The 22,199-nt window shown below is 44.4% G+C and overlaps 1 protein-coding gene across 3 annotated transcripts in view; it reads right to left on the bottom strand.

Annotated features, from left to right (window-relative positions):
• The window catches only part of sbf1 (SET binding factor 1), a 62,795-nt gene that overhangs the window by 5,281 nt on the left and 35,315 nt on the right, over window positions 1–22,199 (bottom strand). For 2 of the 3 annotated variants that reach the window (XM_037122365.1, XM_037122367.1), the window contains 29 exons: window positions 20,768–20,881; window positions 15,885–15,962; window positions 15,196–15,309; window positions 14,925–15,053; window positions 13,951–14,049; window positions 13,493–13,700; window positions 13,086–13,198; window positions 12,720–12,869; window positions 12,300–12,368; window positions 11,539–11,700; window positions 11,055–11,320; window positions 9,782–9,954; window positions 9,611–9,684; window positions 8,146–8,338; window positions 7,929–8,056; window positions 7,658–7,833; window positions 5,592–5,728; window positions 5,213–5,420; window positions 4,914–5,110; window positions 4,518–4,655; window positions 4,340–4,435; window positions 4,009–4,083; window positions 3,200–3,372; window positions 2,888–3,064; window positions 2,685–2,786; window positions 2,393–2,578; window positions 804–930; window positions 549–679; window positions 113–457 (listed from right to left, as the gene is read on the bottom strand). In XM_037122365.1, coding sequence (XP_036978260.1) covers window positions 113–457; window positions 549–679; window positions 804–930; window positions 2,393–2,578; window positions 2,685–2,786; window positions 2,888–3,064; window positions 3,200–3,372; window positions 4,009–4,083; window positions 4,340–4,435; window positions 4,518–4,655; window positions 4,914–5,110; window positions 5,213–5,420; window positions 5,592–5,728; window positions 7,658–7,833; window positions 7,929–8,056; window positions 8,146–8,338; window positions 9,611–9,684; window positions 9,782–9,954; window positions 11,055–11,320; window positions 11,539–11,700; window positions 12,300–12,368; window positions 12,720–12,869; window positions 13,086–13,198; window positions 13,493–13,700; window positions 13,951–14,049; window positions 14,925–15,053; window positions 15,196–15,309; window positions 15,885–15,962; window positions 20,768–20,881 — 4,338 coding nt within the window. The remainder of the gene's footprint in view (window positions 1–112; window positions 458–548; window positions 680–803; window positions 931–2,392; window positions 2,579–2,684; window positions 2,787–2,887; window positions 3,065–3,199; window positions 3,373–4,008; window positions 4,084–4,339; window positions 4,436–4,517; window positions 4,656–4,913; window positions 5,111–5,212; window positions 5,421–5,591; window positions 5,729–7,657; window positions 7,834–7,928; window positions 8,057–8,145; window positions 8,339–9,610; window positions 9,685–9,781; window positions 9,955–11,054; window positions 11,321–11,538; window positions 11,701–12,299; window positions 12,369–12,719; window positions 12,870–13,085; window positions 13,199–13,492; window positions 13,701–13,950; window positions 14,050–14,924; window positions 15,054–15,195; window positions 15,310–15,884; window positions 15,963–20,767; window positions 20,882–22,199) is intronic. The other variant, XM_037122366.1, reaches the window with a different exon arrangement.

Genomic DNA, 22,199 nt, shown 5'->3' with positions numbered 1-22,199 from the left:
AGCAAAACTGTGCTGCATTCACAAGTTAATCATACAATAGCGTTTGTTTCAGAAGTTGCACGTGACAACAAGGGATCTGTTGGGTGGTGATAGAGAAACCCGCCGGCCTCACCTTGCTTTCCAGTTTGGTTTCAGTTCTCTGCGTGGTCTTGATTTTATCCCACGTGTCCTTCCACTTCTCCGACGTCTGGCCGAGCTCCGCCTCCAGACTCTGCAGGTCCTGCAGCAGCTTGGTGATGGCGTCGGGCACCGCCTTGCTCAGGCTGTCGTAGCACGGCCACACGATGCGCCGCTGCGACTTGGGCCCGCTGGTGTCGGGTTTCTCGGGGGTCTCCTCCGCCACGCGCTCCTGCCGGCCCCTAAGCTCCCAGTCGTAGGAGGGCCCCTCTGAAAGCGTCTCCTCCATGTAGAAGTCCCACACCTTCAGGTTGGAGATGAAGGTGTATGGCCGCAGTACCTGTGACACACAATAACTCTGTCATTTCAACGTTCAGCATGTAATTTTAAATATATTGAATATTGGAAGGTAAATGTCTCAGTGGTCGCACCTCCTCGTCTTCAGGAGAGAACATGTAATTGTAGAAGATGGGCGTCTTCTTGTTGAGTCTGTCGATGTAGTCCCACACAGACTTACACACCTGGGGGGTTTTCCTGTCCCCTTTCTCTTCATACAGCACTCCTGCACACATAGAGGACTCGTCAGGAACACACACACACACACACACACACACTCAGCATATATGGCTACAAGTAGGGAACATCCATTACGACACGACACCCTGTAGACTCCGACATGTTCTTACCCAGCTCTATGCGCTCGTAGTCCGAGTCGAGCAGGAAGGTGCGGAAGCGGTTGGAGACGTAGTGGTAGGCCAGGAACTTCAGGTAGTACTGACTGAACTCAAACTCCATGGGGAACTGGAGGTGTATCTGAGGGTGGAGGGAGAGAGACGAAGGGTCAGGGTGACAGTTTAGAGGGGAGGATATGGTCCACGAAGGGATGCTGACAGCCGAGCGTGCACATGGCTCTGTTTATATTACATAGCGTGTCTGCATACATGGATTAAGTGGCAGTCATTAAAGATGATCCATGTGGACCCTAATGTACGTCACGCAGACCTTCATTGACAATATAAATTAGCTTTAGAGGGATAGCTAGGATTATCTGAAATGGGGTTGGATGAGGTCCTTCTCCATTATCAGTGTATTACCTACAGTAGATGGCGGTGTTTTAAAGGGTTAGTTCAGATTCACCAAAGTCGCATAATAACACAAACAAACGAACCGATCGAGTCAGCGGTACATCAGTAACTCCTACGTTCTGGGAGGTAAAATTACTGTTTTTGTCGAAGGAGTCTGGTGACGTGGGAGCGTGATGTAACAGCTTCATTTGACAGCTACGTGTTGGTAAAGTGGTGAAAACGTTGGAGGGATCGCATACATTTCAAACGGATGTTGATATTTAGCTTAGCTTTAAACACCAGCACTCCTGCTGCGTCTCCAGACTGGAGCTGTGCTGACTGCCAACAACTTTAGTTATACACTGGCTACGGTGAGATACCTCATACATCCCACCTCAAAAAACCTGAACTATCCCTTCAAGAGGGAGGTTTCTTGCAAGTTTGATAGCACCTACTATTTTACGTTGGTCTAAAAACACGCTGGAAGCTATGAGGGGGTTGTTAGATGATAATTAACTTTTTATCCACTTATGAAGACACGGTTGGCTGGGAAACAGATGGGTTCAGTCTCCTACTTTAGCTTGAAGTCAGATAAATGTACCCTCAGTCTGTCTGTTAACGTCTGAGGAGAAAAGTTGTGTTTTCAAAGGAGCATCGACTGCAGTGCATCACTGCTGAAGCTTGCACACAATCGTGTTCTCTTGTTTACATTGTACTGTATGTCATGCTGTCAACTCATAGATGTATATACATTTAGGTACACTTTGTCCCTTCCTGTTCTTTCTTTAGCTTTTCATACAGCACAGAGTGTGAACAGGGAAATAATAGAACATGGTCATCGTTAATCAACCTCTGATGCGTCGGACGGCAGAATATGTTAAGTGTCACAGACAGGAGGGTGAGGTCAGAACTATGGGCCACTGATGCTAAATCTAAACCACACATCCTGCATATGATAAGAGAACAGGACATACGTCACCGACGAGCAAAACAGGAAATGCAGTCACAGAGTATCATAGACAGTTTATATAGAAAGAGGAAAGAGAACCAAAGGCTGAGACATGCATATGATTATACACCGCTTCTCGTCTCGGCTGTTACTAATCTTCTGTGCTTGTGCATGGACAGATAAAACAGAGTTTAAAAACAAAAAAGCATCCTTTCAATACTGTATTTCTGCTGATTCTCTGTGAATATACACGCAGACACACCTGGTGTACGCAGTCCAGGAACTGCAGGAAGACGGGGGTGAAGCCGCTGCTCTGGCTGCCCAGCGTCTGTGCCCCGCGGTGGCTGAATCTGTGGCCGAACGACAGCCACTCCTTCTCCACCAGCAGCCTGAAGCCGTCAAAGGTTCTGTAGTATGGATCCGACAGCAGCTGCACCAGTGACACCACCTGCACACACACACACACACACCCAAACACAAAACACGGCACGTCAACGCTATGCCTCAGTCGAAGAACAGCTTCCAGCGATAAAGCCTCTAGGTGTCGGTCAAACCTGCGTGGTGACGTCCCAGCCGTCCTCCAGGCTGACCATGACCGACGAGCCTGTGTCCAGAAGCTCCACTACCAGGACGGACACCTGCAGCACCCTGTGTAGCTGGACACACGAATACAAACGCACACACAGGGTGAGTTAAAAAGATCGCTGAGGGTCACAAAAGGCAACCGGACAGCAGATGTTCCACTGAGAGCACTAACCAGAGCCATCCACTCCGAGTCCTCCAGGCAGCGCTGGAAGCTCATGTTGGGATCAGAGGTCGGGGAGCTCGGCACGCAGGCCTTCATCAGCTTCTTGAAGCTGTTCTTCACCTGCCGGACGTCACACACCTCGATGGGGACCACCTCCCACTGCTGGAACGAGTCCTGCTTCCCTCCCTGAACACAGCAACAAGTTAGAACTGATAACTTCCAAACACAACCAAGAAACTCTTCTTTCTCTGCCAACCTTTTTTATGTTTGTCTTAATTCTAACATTCCACACATCACCTTAATGAGTGTCTCACTGTTTACCTTGAGCTGGGCCTTGTCTCCGATGATGTAAAGGTAAGCCTTCTGTTGGCGGAGAAACAGCGCCTCGCTCGGCCCTCCATTGGGCTGCGGTGACTCTTTCCCTGCCAGACGCGTCCCCACGTCTGGGTTGTAGGCACTTAGACGCCCGCTGCCCCTGATACTGCCCCATTTACCTGTGAGTAACACAAACAGACAAGGTAGAGTCTTCAAAGGGATCATGACAGGAATGCTGAATCACCAAATATCTTGTCGAAACCGTTCTCATGTTAAACAGCCATTAAAGGATCAGATCGGTTTATCACGAGTCGAATAAACCGGAATGATCCTTTAAAACACACTGGTGTGTGGAAGGTCCACAGCTACAGCCATGCTGGTAAACAAGCAAGAACGATTGAGAACTACTCAGTCCAGTTTACTAGTTCTGACTCAATGACAGCTACATGATGATGAGATGACTCTGATTGCTGCTGACATTCAAAAGAGAAGAAGAATCAAACAGGAAACAACAAACATGACGTCAGAGGGTAGAGCTGCAGCAGCAGAATGCACGTACACACGTGCGCGTGCGCTCTCTCTCTCTCTCGCACACGCACACACACATACACACACACACACACACACACACACACACACACACACACACACACACACAGGGGCTATCTGAGAAACACAAGCAGGAACAACAGACCATTAGTCCGCAGAGACAGCACTCTATCAGGAATCACCGCAAACACACTGACGCTACAGGGAAAGAGATCTGATTGGTTAGACAGGAGTGGAAAGAGGGGAGGGGGCGGGGCCTACTGTACCTCTAGGAGGGTTCCTGGCCTTGCCAGACACTTTGGGCTGAGAGAGGGAGATGACTTTCGCCCTTTGACCCAGAGCTGAGGTCAAACGACAAAGACGGCCCATTAACAACAACACCACACAGTGGAGGATGGTTGCACACACTCACACACCCTAAACATGAGCTACAATGGATGCATCAACTCAGTCATCATCCTCCTGGTCCAGTCCCAGTTTCAGTAACAGATTTAAGACTTCAAACACAATTCAAACATTTTGTTTTGAAACCAGGACTGTGAGAAAGCTAACAGAGAAACAACGGCATGGGGACGCGCAGACACAAACGTGTCTCACCTCCTCTACTGAAGGTTCCTGGAACATCCTCCTTGGTGCCCATCACCTGCTTCATCAGAGCACCAATCTTGGGCTGCCTCAGTTTGTCTGAGGAGTCTGTGGACAGAGGAAAGCATTAGTGATCAATGAGGCTCTTCTGACAGTAGTGTGTCGTGACACTGCATGCTAGTCCACCCACCAGAGGTGCTCATGTGTGTGGAGGTGAAGCCGCTGAGGGTGTTCCTGCCGCTGTTCTCACTGTAGGAAGGCATGGAGCTGATGATGGCCTGCAGGTATTTCTCCTGCTCCAGACTGGTGGAGTCTGCCTGGGAGGGCACTGCACAGAGAGAAAACACATGAACAGACCTTTAGGTTTCAGGTAAGGGATACTTATTCCTTACAGGTACAGTCTACTGGCATACGAGCTGTGCTAGATAACAGCTCTTCTAAGCTCTTATCCCTTAATCTCTTATACGGTTTACATGTAATATCCTGATCACTCAGGTCAGAACAACACTTGGTTACCGTGACCTCTGACCTTGGTATGTTATGTAAATGATCAGCTGGATGCCTAAATGAGATTTGTGTTATATACCTGCAGTAGGGGCATTGGGAGACTTGAAGAAGCCCACCACCCCCTTGGCGTGGAGGCCTGCAGATCGCAGCAGGACGGCCTTGGTTCGTGAATTCCTCCAGCAAACCACGGGGAAGCGATTTTGCCGGTAGCAGCGGCATATTCTGTGGATGGTCGTGTCTGGGATGCTCTGAGGCACGATCAGCAGGCCAGGGTAGCTGTGGCAAACACACATGCACACATAATGTATTAAGCACTGTGGAGATGCTGTCTGTATATCACTTCAACCTCTCATCCCTCATTTCTCTGTGTCCTCTCACCTCCTGCAGACAGTGTACATGCGGTTGACAGTCGAAATCCTGAAAGGCTCATTCTTTGAACGAGTCAGGCTGTTACTGAGCGTGCCCAGACCCAGGCGCTGGTAGTCACGGCAACAGGCCCGCTCCACGACGTTGCTCATGGTCTGTCTGTCAGATGAGCGAATGGTGGAGGAAAGGGTGAGGGAGCTCTGGTCCACTTCCTCTGAAACTGTGAAGGAAAACGTTCAAAACAAGGAGTTTCACTTCGAGAACTAACCTGACTGTGACAAGCTGGGAACAATGTGAAAAATAACACACGCAAAAAAAAAAAAAAAAAAACATCTTGGTGATATACAACAATGTTAAAATGTGAGAGGTAAATAAATAAAACTCTGATTACCTGAGATCTCATCCTCATCCAGCTCTGACTGCAAGCTGCTCCTGTTCTCCCAGGTGGGGGGAGAGTACTTCTTTCTGGTCACATACTGCCGACCGATGGTCTTCTTTGCACTCTTCACTAAGTTTTTGGAGAGCGTCCTGACAAAGACAAGAAGGGGGGGAAGAAAAGACAAAGTTGAGTATTTTAAAATATATCACTGGGCTGATTCTGCACCATCCAAAGTCACTTGGTCTCCACTTCCTGTTGGTTCTTTCAGCACACAAATGTGCCTTTAGACTTGAAGCAGTGTCCCAACTCCGGGTGACAATGAGCTGGTTTGATCCAATGTTCAAACTAAGTGCATAATCGACAGCCATGAATTCACTGGTGTGTTGCTGGTTTAGCATGCCACACAGCCTGAGTCTGACTTAATGTGTCTGAATGGAGTTTAACACACACACACACACACACACACACACACACACACACAGTGCAGCGATGGAAACAACAGGGCCGATAAAACGGCTGACACATTTTCCACTAATGAATTATTCAAAAGGCTTCTCTCGTGCTCCATTCATTCTCCAGAAAAGAAAGAGGGGAGAACTCTGTCTTTGTGTGTGTGTGTGTGTGTGTGTGTGTGTGTGTGTGTGTGTGTGTGTGTGTGTGTGTGTGTGTGTGTGTGTATGCGTGCATGTGCGTGCGCATGTGTGTGTGGTCAGAGGGTTGGGAAGGGACTGAGGGGTTGGCTGCTGAGACTTAGAAGAATGAGGAGAAATAGTGGCCACACTGCAGCATTTACCAACAATATTATAAACACACTAATGTGAGGTGACTAAAAGTCACTAAAACATCACTCCTGCAGTCAATTTGACTGGAATGATATTTCAAAACCAAAAGCAAAAGATTACAGCAATCTTTTCTAAATGCATCATATTCATGAACTGATGATCTGAGGGCTCCAAACAGTTCTCCTGGTGCAACAAAAGCTGACTGGGACACCTGACCTGAGAGCATGTACTCGCACTGCAGCTCAATGCACGCCTCATGACAGAGGGGAGTATATATGCATGCAGATTAAATGCCTTACACGCAGCACTTTAAATGAAGGCAGGTCCTAATGCTGTTTCTCAAGGTGCAGTTACTGCAGCAGGAAAAACTTATTCAGTATATTGAACAGGGTAAATATATGGAGAGAAACAAAGTTGAATGAATATAATTTGTGCTAAAACAAACAAGTGTCTACTCATGCTATCGTGCTGACTAGTCCCCAACCTTTTTCGGCCTCCAGCAACAAGTTAGGGACAGACTTGGCATGTCAGAAAGTTGAGATACGCTGGTTTAGCTGGGTTTTTGACTGCTGGCTGGATAAAGCAAGCAGTTTGAAGATATCACTTTGGGTTCTGGGAAGAACTTTGATGGGAATTTTTCACAATCCAATTTTCAGAAGGCCATGACTTCACTTGTTGTTTTATTTTAACTAGCCACCAGGGAGCACCTTTCCACTGGCCAAAGTGAGGAACAACTAGAGTTTCACATGACTAAAAAAGAGGAAACTCACTGCCTCAAGATTGCAACCTACATAGCATCAGCTCCACTTGTGGCAAAGGTAACGCTGCTCCCATTACACAACCAGCAAAAGAGAACAAGACCAGATAACATTTGTCTAACATATTACTGACTAAATTCTTCTGAACCCATCAAAACACCCATTGGTTTTACTACCTTGGTTACACAATACACTACAACAGCTCGTGACCTTTAGCCTGGTGAAATATGGGAGAAAAATTCTTGCGCTGCAGGTGTGAATGAATATCTTGGTAAATGGGGCAAACATGAGATCGACAGCTGGAACAGTTCTAAATTGAGCTGTTACAGATGTGCGGCCTCATCTGTGTCACCAGGTGAGTTACTACTCTGTAATGGACACTGTGTTTGACCCACAGGGCGAGACAGAGCCCAAGGTTAGGAGTATCTTAACAGCTTGTCTGGTACTTGAGAGACATCATGCTTGTGTTTCTGATTAATGGTTACTTGGAGCAAAACTGAAAGTAGTTCAGTTTCTTCTTGCTGCTTCTTGTCCTTACTTGAGCGACTGGTTCTTGTCCTTGGTCTTGTGCTCCACCACCATCTTCCCACACTGACCCACAGTGAAGGCGAAGGTGCCCTGGACGTGTTGAGGATAGCGCAGCTTGTGCATGTGCTTCCTGAAAACCTCGGCCAGGTCTGATGCAACCTCCTCATCAAATGCGATCTTCATCAGCTACAGGTGGGCAGAAAAACAATGAAATCAGAGAAAAGACCTGCAAGCTAAGAGAGAGTGGGTCTTTGTGAGGTGAGTTGAGAATCTAAGAGTACCTGGAAGGTGCTGGAGCGGAGCTGGAGCCCCTCCTGGACAAACTGGTCCATGGGTAAAGTGACTGAGATCCTCTTCTCCTTGGTCAAAGAGGCGATGGGGAACGAGCGAGTCACCACCTGTTCGCCCACTGCAGGAGGAAGAGCCACAGACAAGGAGCAGGGTTTAGACACAGAAACAGGGATAAGCTCAGGCCTTTCAACATGTATCATCCCTCACCCAGTGGGTCGGTGGGCGTGCCCTTGAAGATGAGCCGGTAGGTTGTGAGGAAGATGGCGCCCTCAGCAGGCACCAGAGGCGGACCTCCCATCAGCCCTGTGGCTTCTTCGCGACCGTCGGGGATCAGGTGGACTCGCATGGCATCCATCACCAGCTCCTCACCGGGTAATAGTGTTGGCCTCAGCAGCTTGGGCTGCACAAAGACAGGAAGAGGGATGGAGAGGAGGAAGAATGATGAAGGCGTGAATAAACCAAGTCAAGGTATGAAAAAGAGTAAAATGCCACTACTTTTTGTGACAAAATTGCAGCGTAAAGTGCGTTCCTGCACAGTTTGGAGTATATACAAAACAAGACCAAACAAACACTCCACTCTTCACAGACTCATGCTTCCACAACCATGCTGAGGTTACAGGCTGGATGACCTGCACTGTTTGGAAAGATTAGACAGGCTAATGTTGAAATAAATGTATTAAAGTTGCATAACACATATGTAGTTGATCTGGAGCGGTGGGATCTTGGCAGAGATGACGTTACAAACAAAAAGATAAATACACAAAAACAAATGCATAATAATATTCATCTGGGTGTGTTTATTTCATATTTTAAAAAAAGACAAGGACTGTCGTGTTTTGGAGAGTCCCCGAGGATCCAAAGGTTGATTACAGGCCTCTGGACGCTGCGGAGCTGTTCTGAATACCAACAGTATGAAATATGATGCTGGCTTTGTCTTCTAGCCTCCTACATCACTTCCTGTCCTCCAGTCAGGCCTGGACTTCCTAATGAACTCCACTTCCAGTAGGAAAAGAATTCTAACTCTGCTAACCTGTTTCATAATCTGTTGCACAACACTTAATGCCACACACTCCAGATGCATTCACACAGTGGGAAAAGGGCCGAGTTTCCTCTGTTGCCATTTAACTCCTGAAGCCTCGATGGCTGTAAACTTCACACAATGGTTTTTGTTATTTAGCTCAGCCCACAGTCTCATATCCACTCGGACATGAGCTTACGAGCAACAAAAGAAAACGCTGATAGGACATAGTGAGGGCAGAGGCAGGAAGATGATGGAGGAGGACCTCAACAGGGGGCTGGGCAGTTACATGTTCCACTCTCAAGTCCTTGGTGAAAGGACAAAACATGTTATATGAGGCTGCACAAAGCCACTGGCCCTCTCCAACACACTGCACGCACCACTAACAGCACCCTTCGGACTGAAGGCACTCCGCAGGACCTCAGGGAGCTGCAACAGCCAGGCTGAGCTCCACCGAGACCAAACGGCACGACAAGGGCGAGCAATCACCCAGCATGCACTGCTCAGGCGTGCTGTGAGTCACACGGTTCTGTCTCTGGCGTACCTGCTGTGACACTGTGAGCTGTAGGGATTGGTGGACAGGGGAGTGGGCGGGGCTGGCTGGGGTACTGCGAGGCCTGTGTCCAGTGGAATGTAAAAATAGGAATTGGTTACCTTTTGGATCGGAGGCAGCCTCTTACTCTCCCTGTGGACTGCGTCTAACGTCTCGATGTGCATCTGAACAATATCTGTGAGGGAACAGACAGAAGTGACGGATTTTGTCGTTAGGTTTGGTTTCACACTCTGTGGTTCGAGGAGAGATCAGGGGGTGTGGTGCTTTCGTACCTGGTATCATGGTGTGGAGAGCCTTTAGGTGTTCGTTGGTCACGCCGCTCTCATTACACACTTTATCTACGAAGCGGTTGATGAAGCGCACAACAGAGTTGGCCACATCAGAGCTCTCAGCGTCTTCAAAGCCGCTCTCTGTGTCGTAGCTTTCCGCCATGCTGCCTGCGATACTGCAAGACAAGAAAAACTGCTTTCAACATTTTTTGTTTCTAAATCCATCTAAACACTTCCAGCTTGAGAAAAGGACAAAACAAAACTGCATCTGAGTTGAGTCATATTGGAAATAAGCTACACACATATTTGTATATTGTTCTGAGTATGTGTTTTTGTCTTAAGTGAAGTACACCTCTTGGAATTTGTAAATCTTTGGTTTTTATGTCTTAACATGTGACAACTTGTTTATGGATCTCTAATCATTTAATTAAATCACCAGACTTCCTCATTATCTCCTCAGTGTTATCAGTATTACAAGCGTTACTGTTTGGTATTTACAGTTAAGTCTTGGCCATGACACTATAAAATTACTTCCTCCTTCTGCTTTATTCTAGAGAAATGTCAGCATCACATACTGTGTACGCAACGTCCGAGGTTTGTGTTGGGTCATGCTCTTTCCCACCAAATATATGTTAAATACTACACTATTAGATTCAGGCAGGAAATATTTTGAAATCTTCACTCACAAGCATGAGATAAGTTTACTTTACATACATCATAAAACAGGACATTATTTTGGGCCTGGCCAAAGTTCAATAATAGCATTTAAAAACTTAAAGTGGAATTGTATGAATTACGCAGATATCAACACTGTTAACAAAACTTTTTTTGTCCGAATGAATGATTCTCACCAAAATATTCAACTAATAAACTTGATGAGTAACAAGATGAGTTCAACAGCTCTTTCTGATGTAATTCATAACTGTCTGAATATCAATCTTATATTTGCCACATTATGACACTTTTCACAACGTAAACAGTAACAGACAAACACAGAGCATTCTTTATCATTTCTGCTGTGTGTTTCTGACATTATCTCATAGTTTCCATTATGGATTTTTGTTGTTTGTGCACAGGTATTCAATTTTGTTGATGCAAATAGACTTATTTCATTGATTGATACTGCACAATTTTAATTTGTACTTTTTATGGTTGTTAAGTTAATTAGGACCACGGGAAGACAAGAATCCAATTTGTTAATGTGCAAAAGACTTGTGCTTTACAGGCCAACCTGATTACTTTTATTTTGACATTCTGCTCTGACAGCTGTTGGTACCTGTTTGTGACGTAGCTGTTGCTGACACTCTCCACGTCTCCGAGGCCGGAGCTCCTCAGTAGGCGGTTCTTGCTGGTGTCCAGTGGCAGCAGCAGGTAACTCATCCTGTTGGCGTAGTGGATGGCCTGGCTGAACACCGTGCTCTCCTCCTTCTGCACGCGCTCCGCCTGCATTTCCTTGCTGAGCGTGGGCCACAGCCGGTTCTGCTCCGAAGCCAGATCCAAGGCGCTGATTTCCCTCCCACTGCCTGACCCGTCCTGCTGCTCCTGACAAGACATCAAAGGTGGTTCATTAATGATTAATCATCTCCAGATAAAAATGGCACAAGGCTCAGCAGGTTGGGAAATTGACTCATTAGCCTACCACCTGTGGTGGACGTTTCTTTCCTCCCAAAATTCAGATAACTTTTTACAATGTACAACGCTATCTATCATCCTTTCTTTGTTCACTCTGGTTTCATATTGAGTGCCAGTTAGGTACTCACAGAGTTGTTCTGCTGCCCTCCCTCCTCTGTCTCCAGATAGAGAGCTCTGATGTGGCTCTGGACGTCGCTGTAGAACATGGACTCCCAGAACTGCATAGTGGTCCACACCATATGCTCCTGTACGCAGCTGTAGGCAAACTGAGTGATGCCTGCCCCCAGTTTCTGTCAGACAAACACAGAAAGAGACTTGTGTGAGGCAGAAAAGACACTTGAAATGTCTGAGCATACTGGAGAACAACATGTTCTTCAATGGTAAAAGCCTGAGGGACAAGTGGATTTTCTGTGATTTAAATGTCTCATATATAAAGCAGGTCTAGAGGCTACATAAATACTGTGAATGTATGAAAACGCTCAGTTAACATAGATATGTATGCAGCCTGTATGCTGAAACTGAGCCTTTAAAAGTTATAAGAAAGAACTGTACTCTGTTTGTTCTGCTAGCACAGGTTGCTGGCAGGGATTGGCACCATAACATAACATCAAAACTGTAATTTTTCTTCAGTTAATCAGCTTTGGACTGAAATTTGTACATGCCGTACATTTAAATGAGGCATCAGGACTTTCATAAGGTTGTGATTTTAAAACAGTAGAGTCCCTGCTATGCCCCCAGCTTGGCAGAGATGGAGCTAGCACGGCCTGTAAGAACTGACCAATGAGAGCAAACAGGTGGTCTTGGAGGTATGGGACCTTTAAATTGGTTCTTACTAAGGCTTAATATAGCCAAGGTGGAGTGACTCTGGTGATGCTGGTTATAAACTTACTCTGCAGAAGGCTGTGACCAATGGAAGGAGCGCAGCTGCAATACCGTGTTCATCTATATGGGAGCAGTCCTAAACAAGAACAGATAAGCAATGAATGATGTGACAAATGGAAACCATGAAAATCTGTATTCAAAAGATATAATCCAGGGGGTTAATGCTTTAAACAGCCCATATTTGCAAAACTGTAACAAGCATGTTGGATCATAAAATCATTTCCACTTCAGAGACATCTAAGTTGAACTGAATTAGTAGAAGTGATTGATGTTTGCAGTCAAAAAACAAGTCAAATAATTTGCAATATTTCTTTTTCAGCCATGCTAGCGGTGTGACGTAAAGGATGACAATGTTGGTTGGTCTTTCACTGAAATATCTCAAGCTATAATATTGATTATAGTGATATTCCTGTATTTGCAGGCTCACCTGGAGGGTGCAGTTCATCATTCGGACAATGTAGTCAAACTGCTGGTCGTCCAGCACTGCCCGGTTCTGCAGGACGTGTTGATTGAGCTCCTGGGTCAGACAAATCCGGGCTGCCCGACCCTTCAATGCCCTCAATACAGCTGGCATTAACTGGAGAGAGAAGGTGAAAACAACAGCTGAGTCCCAAACACAATTGCTTCATAAACACTAGACCAACAACTAAAAAATACTGCAAGTAACACATCTGAAAAAAAAAAATAGGATCAATGAAGCAGGTTCTTGTTTCTGCTAGTTGGTTTCCAGTGTTGTGTGATGGAATTCGCTCTCCTCAGTCAGTCTGCTCATGCAGAAATCGATCATTCTCACCTTCTTGGCCTCCAGCATCTTGTTCTCAAAGATGTACGTGATGCAGTTCCTGACCACCTCCAGCCTGCGGGCGCTGTTAGCCATCACGTTGCCATTCCTGTCCACGGTGTCTCCTGTGGAGGTGGGGAGCAGTGATCAGATGCTCATTCATCACTGCAGCACCAAACTCAATCTCATTAAGCACACACTGTGAGACAGGCTGTCTGTTAAAGTTCACAGAAGAAGTTTGGGGTGCAAGTGGCTGAACTTTAGTCAAGTGTTCACACCTTTCCTTTTCTAGTACTGCTATACATAAATTGATCTCAGATGTAATTAATCGGCTCCAACCATTCTTAAGACCTGTTATTTACCACATTACCAATTTACGTAAACACAATTTCAGCCCCTTAGTCCTCCCCTCAGCTCACCCAGCGGGGGCCCAGATGGCACCATGCTCTTGAGCTCCGCCTTGACTACAGGAGGTGCAGTCTTGAGCTTGGCGGCAGCATGGTCGATGAAGAGCTGAACCGCGACGTCATCCAGCCCAGGGAAAGGCTTCTGATTATGTGCATTGTTCTGGCTGTTTTCTGACGGTCGTGTGACTTTGTGCATCGCCACAGCAGGGTAAGGGTTCTCCTAGAGGAAGGGAAGAGTAAAGAGGGGACAAAAGGAAAATCGGTGAGAGAAGGATAATAAAGAAGCAACTGAACAAAGACTAAGCTGTAAGAGAGACATAAGACATACACTAGGCCAAAAAAGCGAAGGTGCACAGAATCTCACAAGAGAAAACTTGAGGAACAAAGAGGACATAACAGGAGTGACAGGAACAAAGGCAGAATGCAGCTTGGCTAAGAGGTATCCTTGTCAGTTTCATTAGAAAACGTACATTTTTGAAGAGTTTCTCCGCCAGCTCCTTGACATGGTTCATGACTTTCTGCGGACAGGCCTCCTCTTGTCGTATCCGCTCAACGTGATTGGCCACCAGCTGCAGACACAGGACAAAGACGCATGCTCACCTTAAATTTCCACGCTGTCCTTTCGATTTTAACAATTACCCGGAGTTAACCGGGACAATTGATCTTTCATGAACATGTGTTGCAGAAATCAGCACAATGAAAAGAAAAGACAGCTTGACAGATGTTTAATGAGAAAGGAAATGTACTGAAGGAAACACGCGTCTTTCGGTGAGAAACTCTCACTGTAAATTCCACAGGGCCCCCTTTCAAATCTACTTGTTATTTTTGCAGATTGCACTGGATCCCATCTACACAAAACAAAAAAATAGATATGTAAAGATGTATTTATTTTCAGATAGCGTCACCAGCCCTTGGCAACAGAGTCATAGTCAAATGTGGAAACCGGTCTTCATAGGCCAACTCAGCCATTTCTGGTCAATTTAAGTTATGGGCCTCAATTGCGGCAAGTCTAAAAGCTTGAGAGGGTTCTTTGGGTCCCAGAAGAAATAGAAACAACTCATTTTCATGACAGATTGTATGACTATTCTGGCTTTAATACATTTCCTGTCATAAAAAAAAAAAAAAAAAAAGCTAAATTCTTATCAGATTGGGGTCGTGCTCTAATCTGCATCAATTTAGAAGCTTGATGTGAAATATTTTGAGGACCACTGCCTTGTATAACAATACACACTATATATAATGCACACACAGTAAATGGAGATTTTAGACACACGTCATCGTCATTTTGAGTCATTCTGACTCACTTTTTCATTTACATCACTGGACTGGAGCAGAAATTCAAAATTTGGACAATAACGTTTGGGGCACAGTTCGGATACGTAAATTTAAAAAAAAAGAACACTATCCCGAAACGTTTAGCGGTAAAGTGCGGTGAGAGACTCACATCATCAAACAGGTCAGTGGCTCTGTAAGGAGGCCCCCTCTCTGACACGAAGCCTGCAAACGCCATGCCATCCAACACCTTCATGAGGAAGTCGTCCTCTGTCAGCGCCCTCTGACCCAGGAAGGCAGCCTGTGGAAACACATGTTACACTAATCTGATCCTCTTTCAGGAAACTCAGCATTATACATTGATTGCCGCTACCCCGGGGTTCCCTTTAGAACACACAGATGATTGGTCAGAGTTTTAATCATGGGCAGTATTGTTCACACACCTTGTGGAAGCGGATCACTGGCTCCGGGTGAATGCGGATGATGTGTAAACACCAGCGATAGCCCTGGAAGAGCCGAGCAAACAGCCACAGGAAGACTGCCCGGATCTCCTTATCCTGAAACACACAGAGCAGTAAAGTTAAAGCCAACACACACACACGCACGCGCGCACACACACACAGCTCACACACAACAACAGAACTGAAGGACTAATGGAATGAGGAACTGAACTGGACACAGAGTCTGGAGAACTTCAGTTATCATGGAGATAGACTGCAGATTTAATCTAGCTACATTTCTAGCTTTTTAAAACTACTACATTATTGTAAGACATGAGGCCTATCGGAGCAGCAGAGTATACAGGCTTTAGATTCTATCTGACCATTTTAGACGTAATTTTTGGTTGAGGGTATGAGCAATTTGGCTGTACCAACAGCCTACTTTGGTGACATTGGTGAGTGCAGTGATTAATTCAGCTCTCTTTCAAAAAGCCTCTTGAGCTTAATGCTGCGCCCAGAATGTGTCATTGTGTTGATTTTACAGGCTACATTTAGGAAAAGTGCTGTACAAAGTAAAAAACTTTTTCATTTGGTTAATGTTCACAGCCAATATAGTCAAGAGACGCAAACACTATCAACTGTCTATCAATGCAATTTGGAGACTTCTCAGAACTCAGCTGTGTTTCTCTTACCTGGATTTTGAGTGCAGAGGGTTGCACGGAGAGAGGAGGGAAGGCATGATCGGCGATTTCCAGCTCTGGATCCAAAACCTATAACAAACACGAAGCCACCGTTAATCACTACGTCCCTACTACATACCTCCTACAGGCCTGTTTCTGCTGTGGAATTCTGGGTAACTGAGTCAAGCCCTGAGACAAATCTTGAATAACAGAACAACAGTCACTCTTTGGTCAACAGTTCGTAAAAAAAAAAAAGTGGAAACTGGAAATTATGCATTTGTTTTAGTGCAGCTTTAAGGACATAAAATAATTTATAAACTCTTTGTTTTACAGTGTGGAAACAAACAGAAGCAGCAGCAACATTCAGTTTCCAGAGCCCAAATGACCATCAACACATACTTCCTTGGAAATAGCCCTCGGAATAAGGCCATTTCATAAAAGTTCATCCAGCTAACTGTAAGGAGAGCATAGCAGCTAAGCCCCGCTTCACGTTGCTGCCCAACAATCTACACCATCATCGCTCCTGCAACCTTCACTCAAAGCTGCTTCTTTCTTTCTCTGGGAAAATATCTGACAATTCAAATTAATGAAAACACAGACCTGCTACATTAAACCACCGGATCAGTTTTCCAGCCCTGCAGTTATTTGTCCTTGGGTCAATGAAGGAGGTCAGTCCTGCCTATGTGAGCTGATCGGAGCAGCTAATACACCCTGGGGTCTGTCTGGGTGGTTAGTTCTCTGACAAGGCCAGAACCGGCTTAACTGAAGCAAAAATCAGTGTCTGCACACACAGCTCGGCTGGCTGAGGACTCAGGCCCATAACCCAGTGAACTTCTTATGACTGTTTGGTAGCAAAGACCATGATATACAACAGTCTCCAGGTTATAAGCCATAAAGCACACAGAGCAGACAAAAACACAAAAACATGTGGGATGACACCATAAAAACACTTTCATTTTTTTTTATTTGCTCAGTTTATTTTGAGCCTTGTCATCTCAGGCATTTAGCAGCCACCCAGTCAGTGGGTCTAGGGTCAGCGTATTCCTCAGGGACACTTTGATACAAAGATGTTGGTAGGAACAGGATTCATTTGGGGTATTCTGTAAGACAAGGTTCAATCTGACCACTTCCATCTGTCTTAACATGAAGCAATTACAAACACCACAAAACAACAACTTTCTTATCAGATCCATGGAACAAAATTACATCAAATGGGTCTGTGCACTAAGTCAGTTAGCTTCTTGTTTGTTGCAAGAAAAAAAGGACATCAGCATAGATAAAACTAAAGATAACAAAACAATTAAAAGAATATAGTCAAGATAAAAGAAGCACATCACGAGGGTGTGCAGTAAATGTTACGACTTCATCTTGTGTGTGCCTGTGTTAGATAAGAGGGCAGAGCGAGTGACTGCAGGAAGGCAGAGGTAGAGACAGCAATAGTGACTCATACAATAAAGCAGATTGCCGTCTGAAGGATTCTCAGAACATAAACTGTTGATCCAGCATAACAGAAGATGATGACAGATGGTAAAATGAAGATGATGTTGTTTGGGTTTGAGGAATTAAATCTTTAAATGTATCCATGCTGAATCTTTCACTGGCTTCCTGTGGATGGAGAGACAAAGCTGAGGAGAATAACTGAAGCCTTGTCAAATGTATCCACAAGTTAGAATTTAATATCTTTTTAATTTCCCTTTTTTCGGAGCGAGCGTGTTGGGTTGGTTAGATTGCAGAAACCAGAAAGAGCAAACTAAACTTTGAAAGTATCCAACTCGCTCAACTCTGTCTTTTCGGTCCAATAAATACAAGAATAAAATGCTGTTGGTGTCTGCTTTGTGCAAACTGGTTAGCCACTGAACGAGACTGTTCATGCCACAGCAGCTCAGTTCTTTGGCTCACTGGCTGCTTGCTTTGAGCTACTGAGTTAGCTGCTGAATGACAGGCTCAACGGCTGAGTGCTGTGAGCGCAGCACATCGCTGTCATCGCTAACTGCATCCAAGTACCTCATATCTCACTCACATGCAAGAAAACATCTAACATTATCATGTCCTTGCTAGTACTCACTGCTGTCAGGCTGTTATGTTAGTGTTGGGAAAATGTGGACGCACTCTCGTTGCCATTCTTGTGCCATTAGCTGGCTAATAGCTTATGCAATACATCCGCCTAGACCCGTGGAAGACTCACTTTATGTGCAATGGGTGCACAGCCATTGAGCAGAGTGCAGGCAGGCACGTACGTACATAAACAGTTTGGATGAGCATTGCAAGAAAAAAAAAAAAAAAGACAAAGCTATTTGACAGTCATCGGGAACTATACAACTATCATTCAAAGCTCGACCCCCGTTTCTTAAAGATTGTGTGACACATTTTTCAGAGCCTGGTTAAAGAGGTTGGTAAAAACAGTGTAAAACATATTTAAGGATTTTTTTTCTTTTGTCAGAAAAAAAAGCTTCTAGAATCACTTACCAACCCTTGTTTTAATGCGCCGTAATAAAATCTCCCCAAAAAGAAAATTCCCAAACATCGTAATTCCGTAATTGTATGGATGCTGTAAGTGTTTCTGCAGACGATGCAGAATACGATCCAACTGCAAAGTTTATTATATCTATTTTACTTGACGTCTGCAGAGGGAGACTGTAACTTCAGCTTCTATTTTGGTAACACATTTCTTATATTACAAATATTTCAAATACAGTGAGAGTCCGTGGGAAGAGCATGATTGATTCCCAAAATTCAGGCTCCTCACAGCATCCAAATACAAACTTGGCACATCTGCGTTGAGAAACATCAGCTCCAGCCTCTACCAAATAAACACATCCTGCCCTCGGCCTCAGTGACATCACATCTTCAAAAACTCTGCGCAGCTAGCAGAGGGAAAACCATCCTCTGGTTTATGGCAAGACTACGAATAATTTACTAGAAACTCATCAGAGACAACAATCTAATAAATTCATCACCATGTCTGATACGTGACTGCAATCACAGCAGTAAACAGACCATCCAGGATGACTTGGCATCATTGTACATCAGGAGGATTTTCCCACCACTGACTCGCTGTAATCAAGCGAACTAGATGAATCCACGTCATAGAGATGGATTAACCATGTTTGTCATTAAATCTTAATTTTAAGATTCAAAATACATTGCTCTTTATCAGGCTTGTGAAAAGGCTTATGTGTCATTTCACAAGCCTGTTGAGGAGCAACAGCGGTGGAAGAAGTACTCAGATATTCACCCATGTGAAAATACTGCATTTAAAATCTCACTTTTCTTTGTAAAATCCTGAATGTACTTAAGAGAACTTTAAGCAAAAGTACTGGTTCTGCAGAAAAATGCTCTTGACTGCCGTATTATAATATTTAACATAACACAATGGTCCATTTTGATGATGCAGCTTGAGATTCCAAAGGATAACAACCTGCAACAAAACTAAACATTTGGGAGATTTCTCTAATCCTTGCTTTATAAAGAACTAGAGAATCATTTGACCTCTTTGGGTCACAGAAAAATTCTTGAAATGAAACCATGTGATTAGTTTCAAAAGGGGAAATGTCTATTCGGTCGTGTCTGCAAAGGACAACAGACATTCATGAAAGATGAAGAGGGGCCCCAACTAAACACTGCTTACTTATAAGGGCACACAAGCCAAAACATCTAGGAGTAGTTCACAATGTCATGTATTTTAGTAACTTACACACAGAGTCGGCTGCATGGCTATAGACTACTGGTCTTGTTTTTCGGTTGCAAGTGTAATAAATCCAAATGACATCCACTGCTATTCAACAGAGTAAAACAATAAAACCTGAAGAAGTTACAGTGAATAAATACTCTTTAGGACCTCTGTATAATTCAGTAAAATAAACACTTGGGTGGTATAAAACACTTCAGTTGTAATTTATGACTCTGCAGCACGTGATCTGTCAGATCAGACCGACTCAGAGTCAAAATAATTTAATCACTGAAACTGAGCATGGGTCAGGCATGCATTTGAGACTTTAAACCAAACAAGCCTGGAAAAACATATTCTGTTAAACCACAATTCCTCATTACGTTTCCCACGTGCCAGCAATCAAAACAAAAGTTACTGCAACAGTTTCATTGTGATTCACATTCCTGAAACGTTCAATAAAATCATTACTGGGAAGCAGGAAAAAAAAAATTCATTCATTCTGCAAATGTCAGTAAGAGAATAAGGAAACTGGGAAATCATTTGTTTACACACCTAGAGAGATAAAAATCATTTCTCAGAAGGAGCTGGCTTTGGAGTACTGGAAGAGACTCAAGTGCTTAATGTGAGATGGCATTATTTGAAGTGCTTGATATGAACACAATAGTGGAGTGCTGCCATAGCACCTGACAGGACATGCATTATGTTTGTGAGGGTGATATGGTTAGAATTACATCAGAGTTGACAGCATCACGACACCAAACTCCAACTTAAATAAAACTTGACTCTAAAAAACACAACCAACTTAACTGAAACTTAAAGGACAATGAAGGGCAATCTTAAAAATTGCAATACATTGTTAGAAGGACTCAATGTAACAAAACAAACATGTTTTTTTTTTTTATTTTACATCTGCTACACTGCACTCAACTTCTCTTGGTGTGTGTTAAAAAATATCAGTGAAAGCTAAAACAAAAGTAAAACCAACATTTAAATGAAAACATTTAAAAAAAAATACTTCACCAGAATAAAAACAAAACTTCAGGAGTATGCCAAAGTAACAGGAAGAAAACAAACCTTAAAGAGCTTCCTGGCATCTTAGCCCATAAAGCATCAGTGGGGAATTTATTGCTTGGTAGAAACCACCCACTAGATGTTAATGAGATTCCCTAGCCATCAGTAGTGGTGTGTAATAGGGTGTGCTCAGGGTTTGGGCTGCAGCTCTTACCATGGACAGAGCAGTCTGGGTCTGCTGAAGGAGCGGTTCAGGCAGGAGGGAGATGTGGACGCACTCTGGGATGGTCACCGTGCCTCCATCCAGGTCGGCGATGATGACGTCCAACTGGAAATACACATAAAACATGCTTTCATGTCTGCCTCTGACACGGTTGATAAAAGTACAGCAGAGACAGACAGTCGACTCCGTCAACAGCTGCTCATTACAGGAAGCACAATATCAAACAACCGAACACATGTTCACATTTCACTACAGACAGCAGGAGACCCAAGCGATAACCTCTGACCCTGACCACTACTCTCACACTGATAATGGGCATATGACTACTGTACCAAACACAGTGCCCCGTTGTGATGCAACACAATGGCTCCATCGGGGCGGTGCATGGAGCAGCATATGGACAGACATGTCCGACAGGAGCGTTTATTACACACTCATCAGGCTTTAATAAGGCAGCAGCTAATTATTTCCTTCGATCATGACATCTATGCTGTAATTATTGTCATCTGTATTGGAACAAGTCTTGGCGAGGTTTGTGAAGACTATTGTATTAGCACCTACACAGGTATGCAGGTAGTAAGTAACCAGCTGGCGGTTTATTAAAAGACGGATGAACCGTTTCTTATTGGGTCAGTGAGAGTTTACATTAAACATTCTCAGAATCAAAACGCCATGTCAAAGTAGGTGAGGGGGTTTATAAATATACAGTGGGGGTTCACCCTCTGGTCCATTTTGGAAACAGGTTTATTAAACTAAGGAATACCACATTTAATTTTTTATCACTAAGGTTGCTTTTCTTCTATCACGTTTCCCTCCCACAGCTGGAAACTGACAGCAGGTGTTCCTGCTAGGTCTCATCTTCCACACGGTGCCTGCTGTGTTTTTTTAATGATACTGGTTTGTTTGTTTATCATTGACGGAGTGGGCTGTGTCTAGTAGGCATTTTGCCCTCCAGCTGGCTGTGTGGTGCCAATATTTTCTGCTGCTTCAGACAGCATCCTCTGTTGTTTTCTGTTCAAAAGCGTTTTTATTTCCTCTTTCAGAAGGCACTACCAGCAAACTCCCATAAAACACAATGGTGGCTAGTGAGGGACAAGGTGGGCCTTGGTCAGGAAACTTCAACATTCTTTAAATAAATTCTAAATTCTTTGTATAGAGCACCGAAGTACTGTCGTTGGATCGATTGTCTTCACTTTTACACTTAGTTTATACATATAAACTTAAAGTTAAGGTCACATTTTTTCATTTCTGTCTTAAAACAGTATTTATAGGCTCATCCGAACATTTTCACAAGTAGCTGGATGCCCTTCCTGTCCATACTGACAGTGAAAAAACTCCCTCGCTGCCTTGTTTTTACTGTGTATGAATGGGGATTGTGAAGCACAGTCCTTTTTTCTTTGCAGCAAACTCCCTGCCCTCTGCA

Source organism: Acanthopagrus latus, chromosome 14 (genome assembly GCF_904848185.1).
Source record: "Acanthopagrus latus isolate v.2019 chromosome 14, fAcaLat1.1, whole genome shotgun sequence".
Classification (NCBI taxonomy): domain Eukaryota; kingdom Metazoa; phylum Chordata; class Actinopteri; order Spariformes; family Sparidae; genus Acanthopagrus; species Acanthopagrus latus.
Note: the sequence above shows the minus strand (reverse complement) of the source record. Positions and strands in the feature narration are given on the sequence as shown.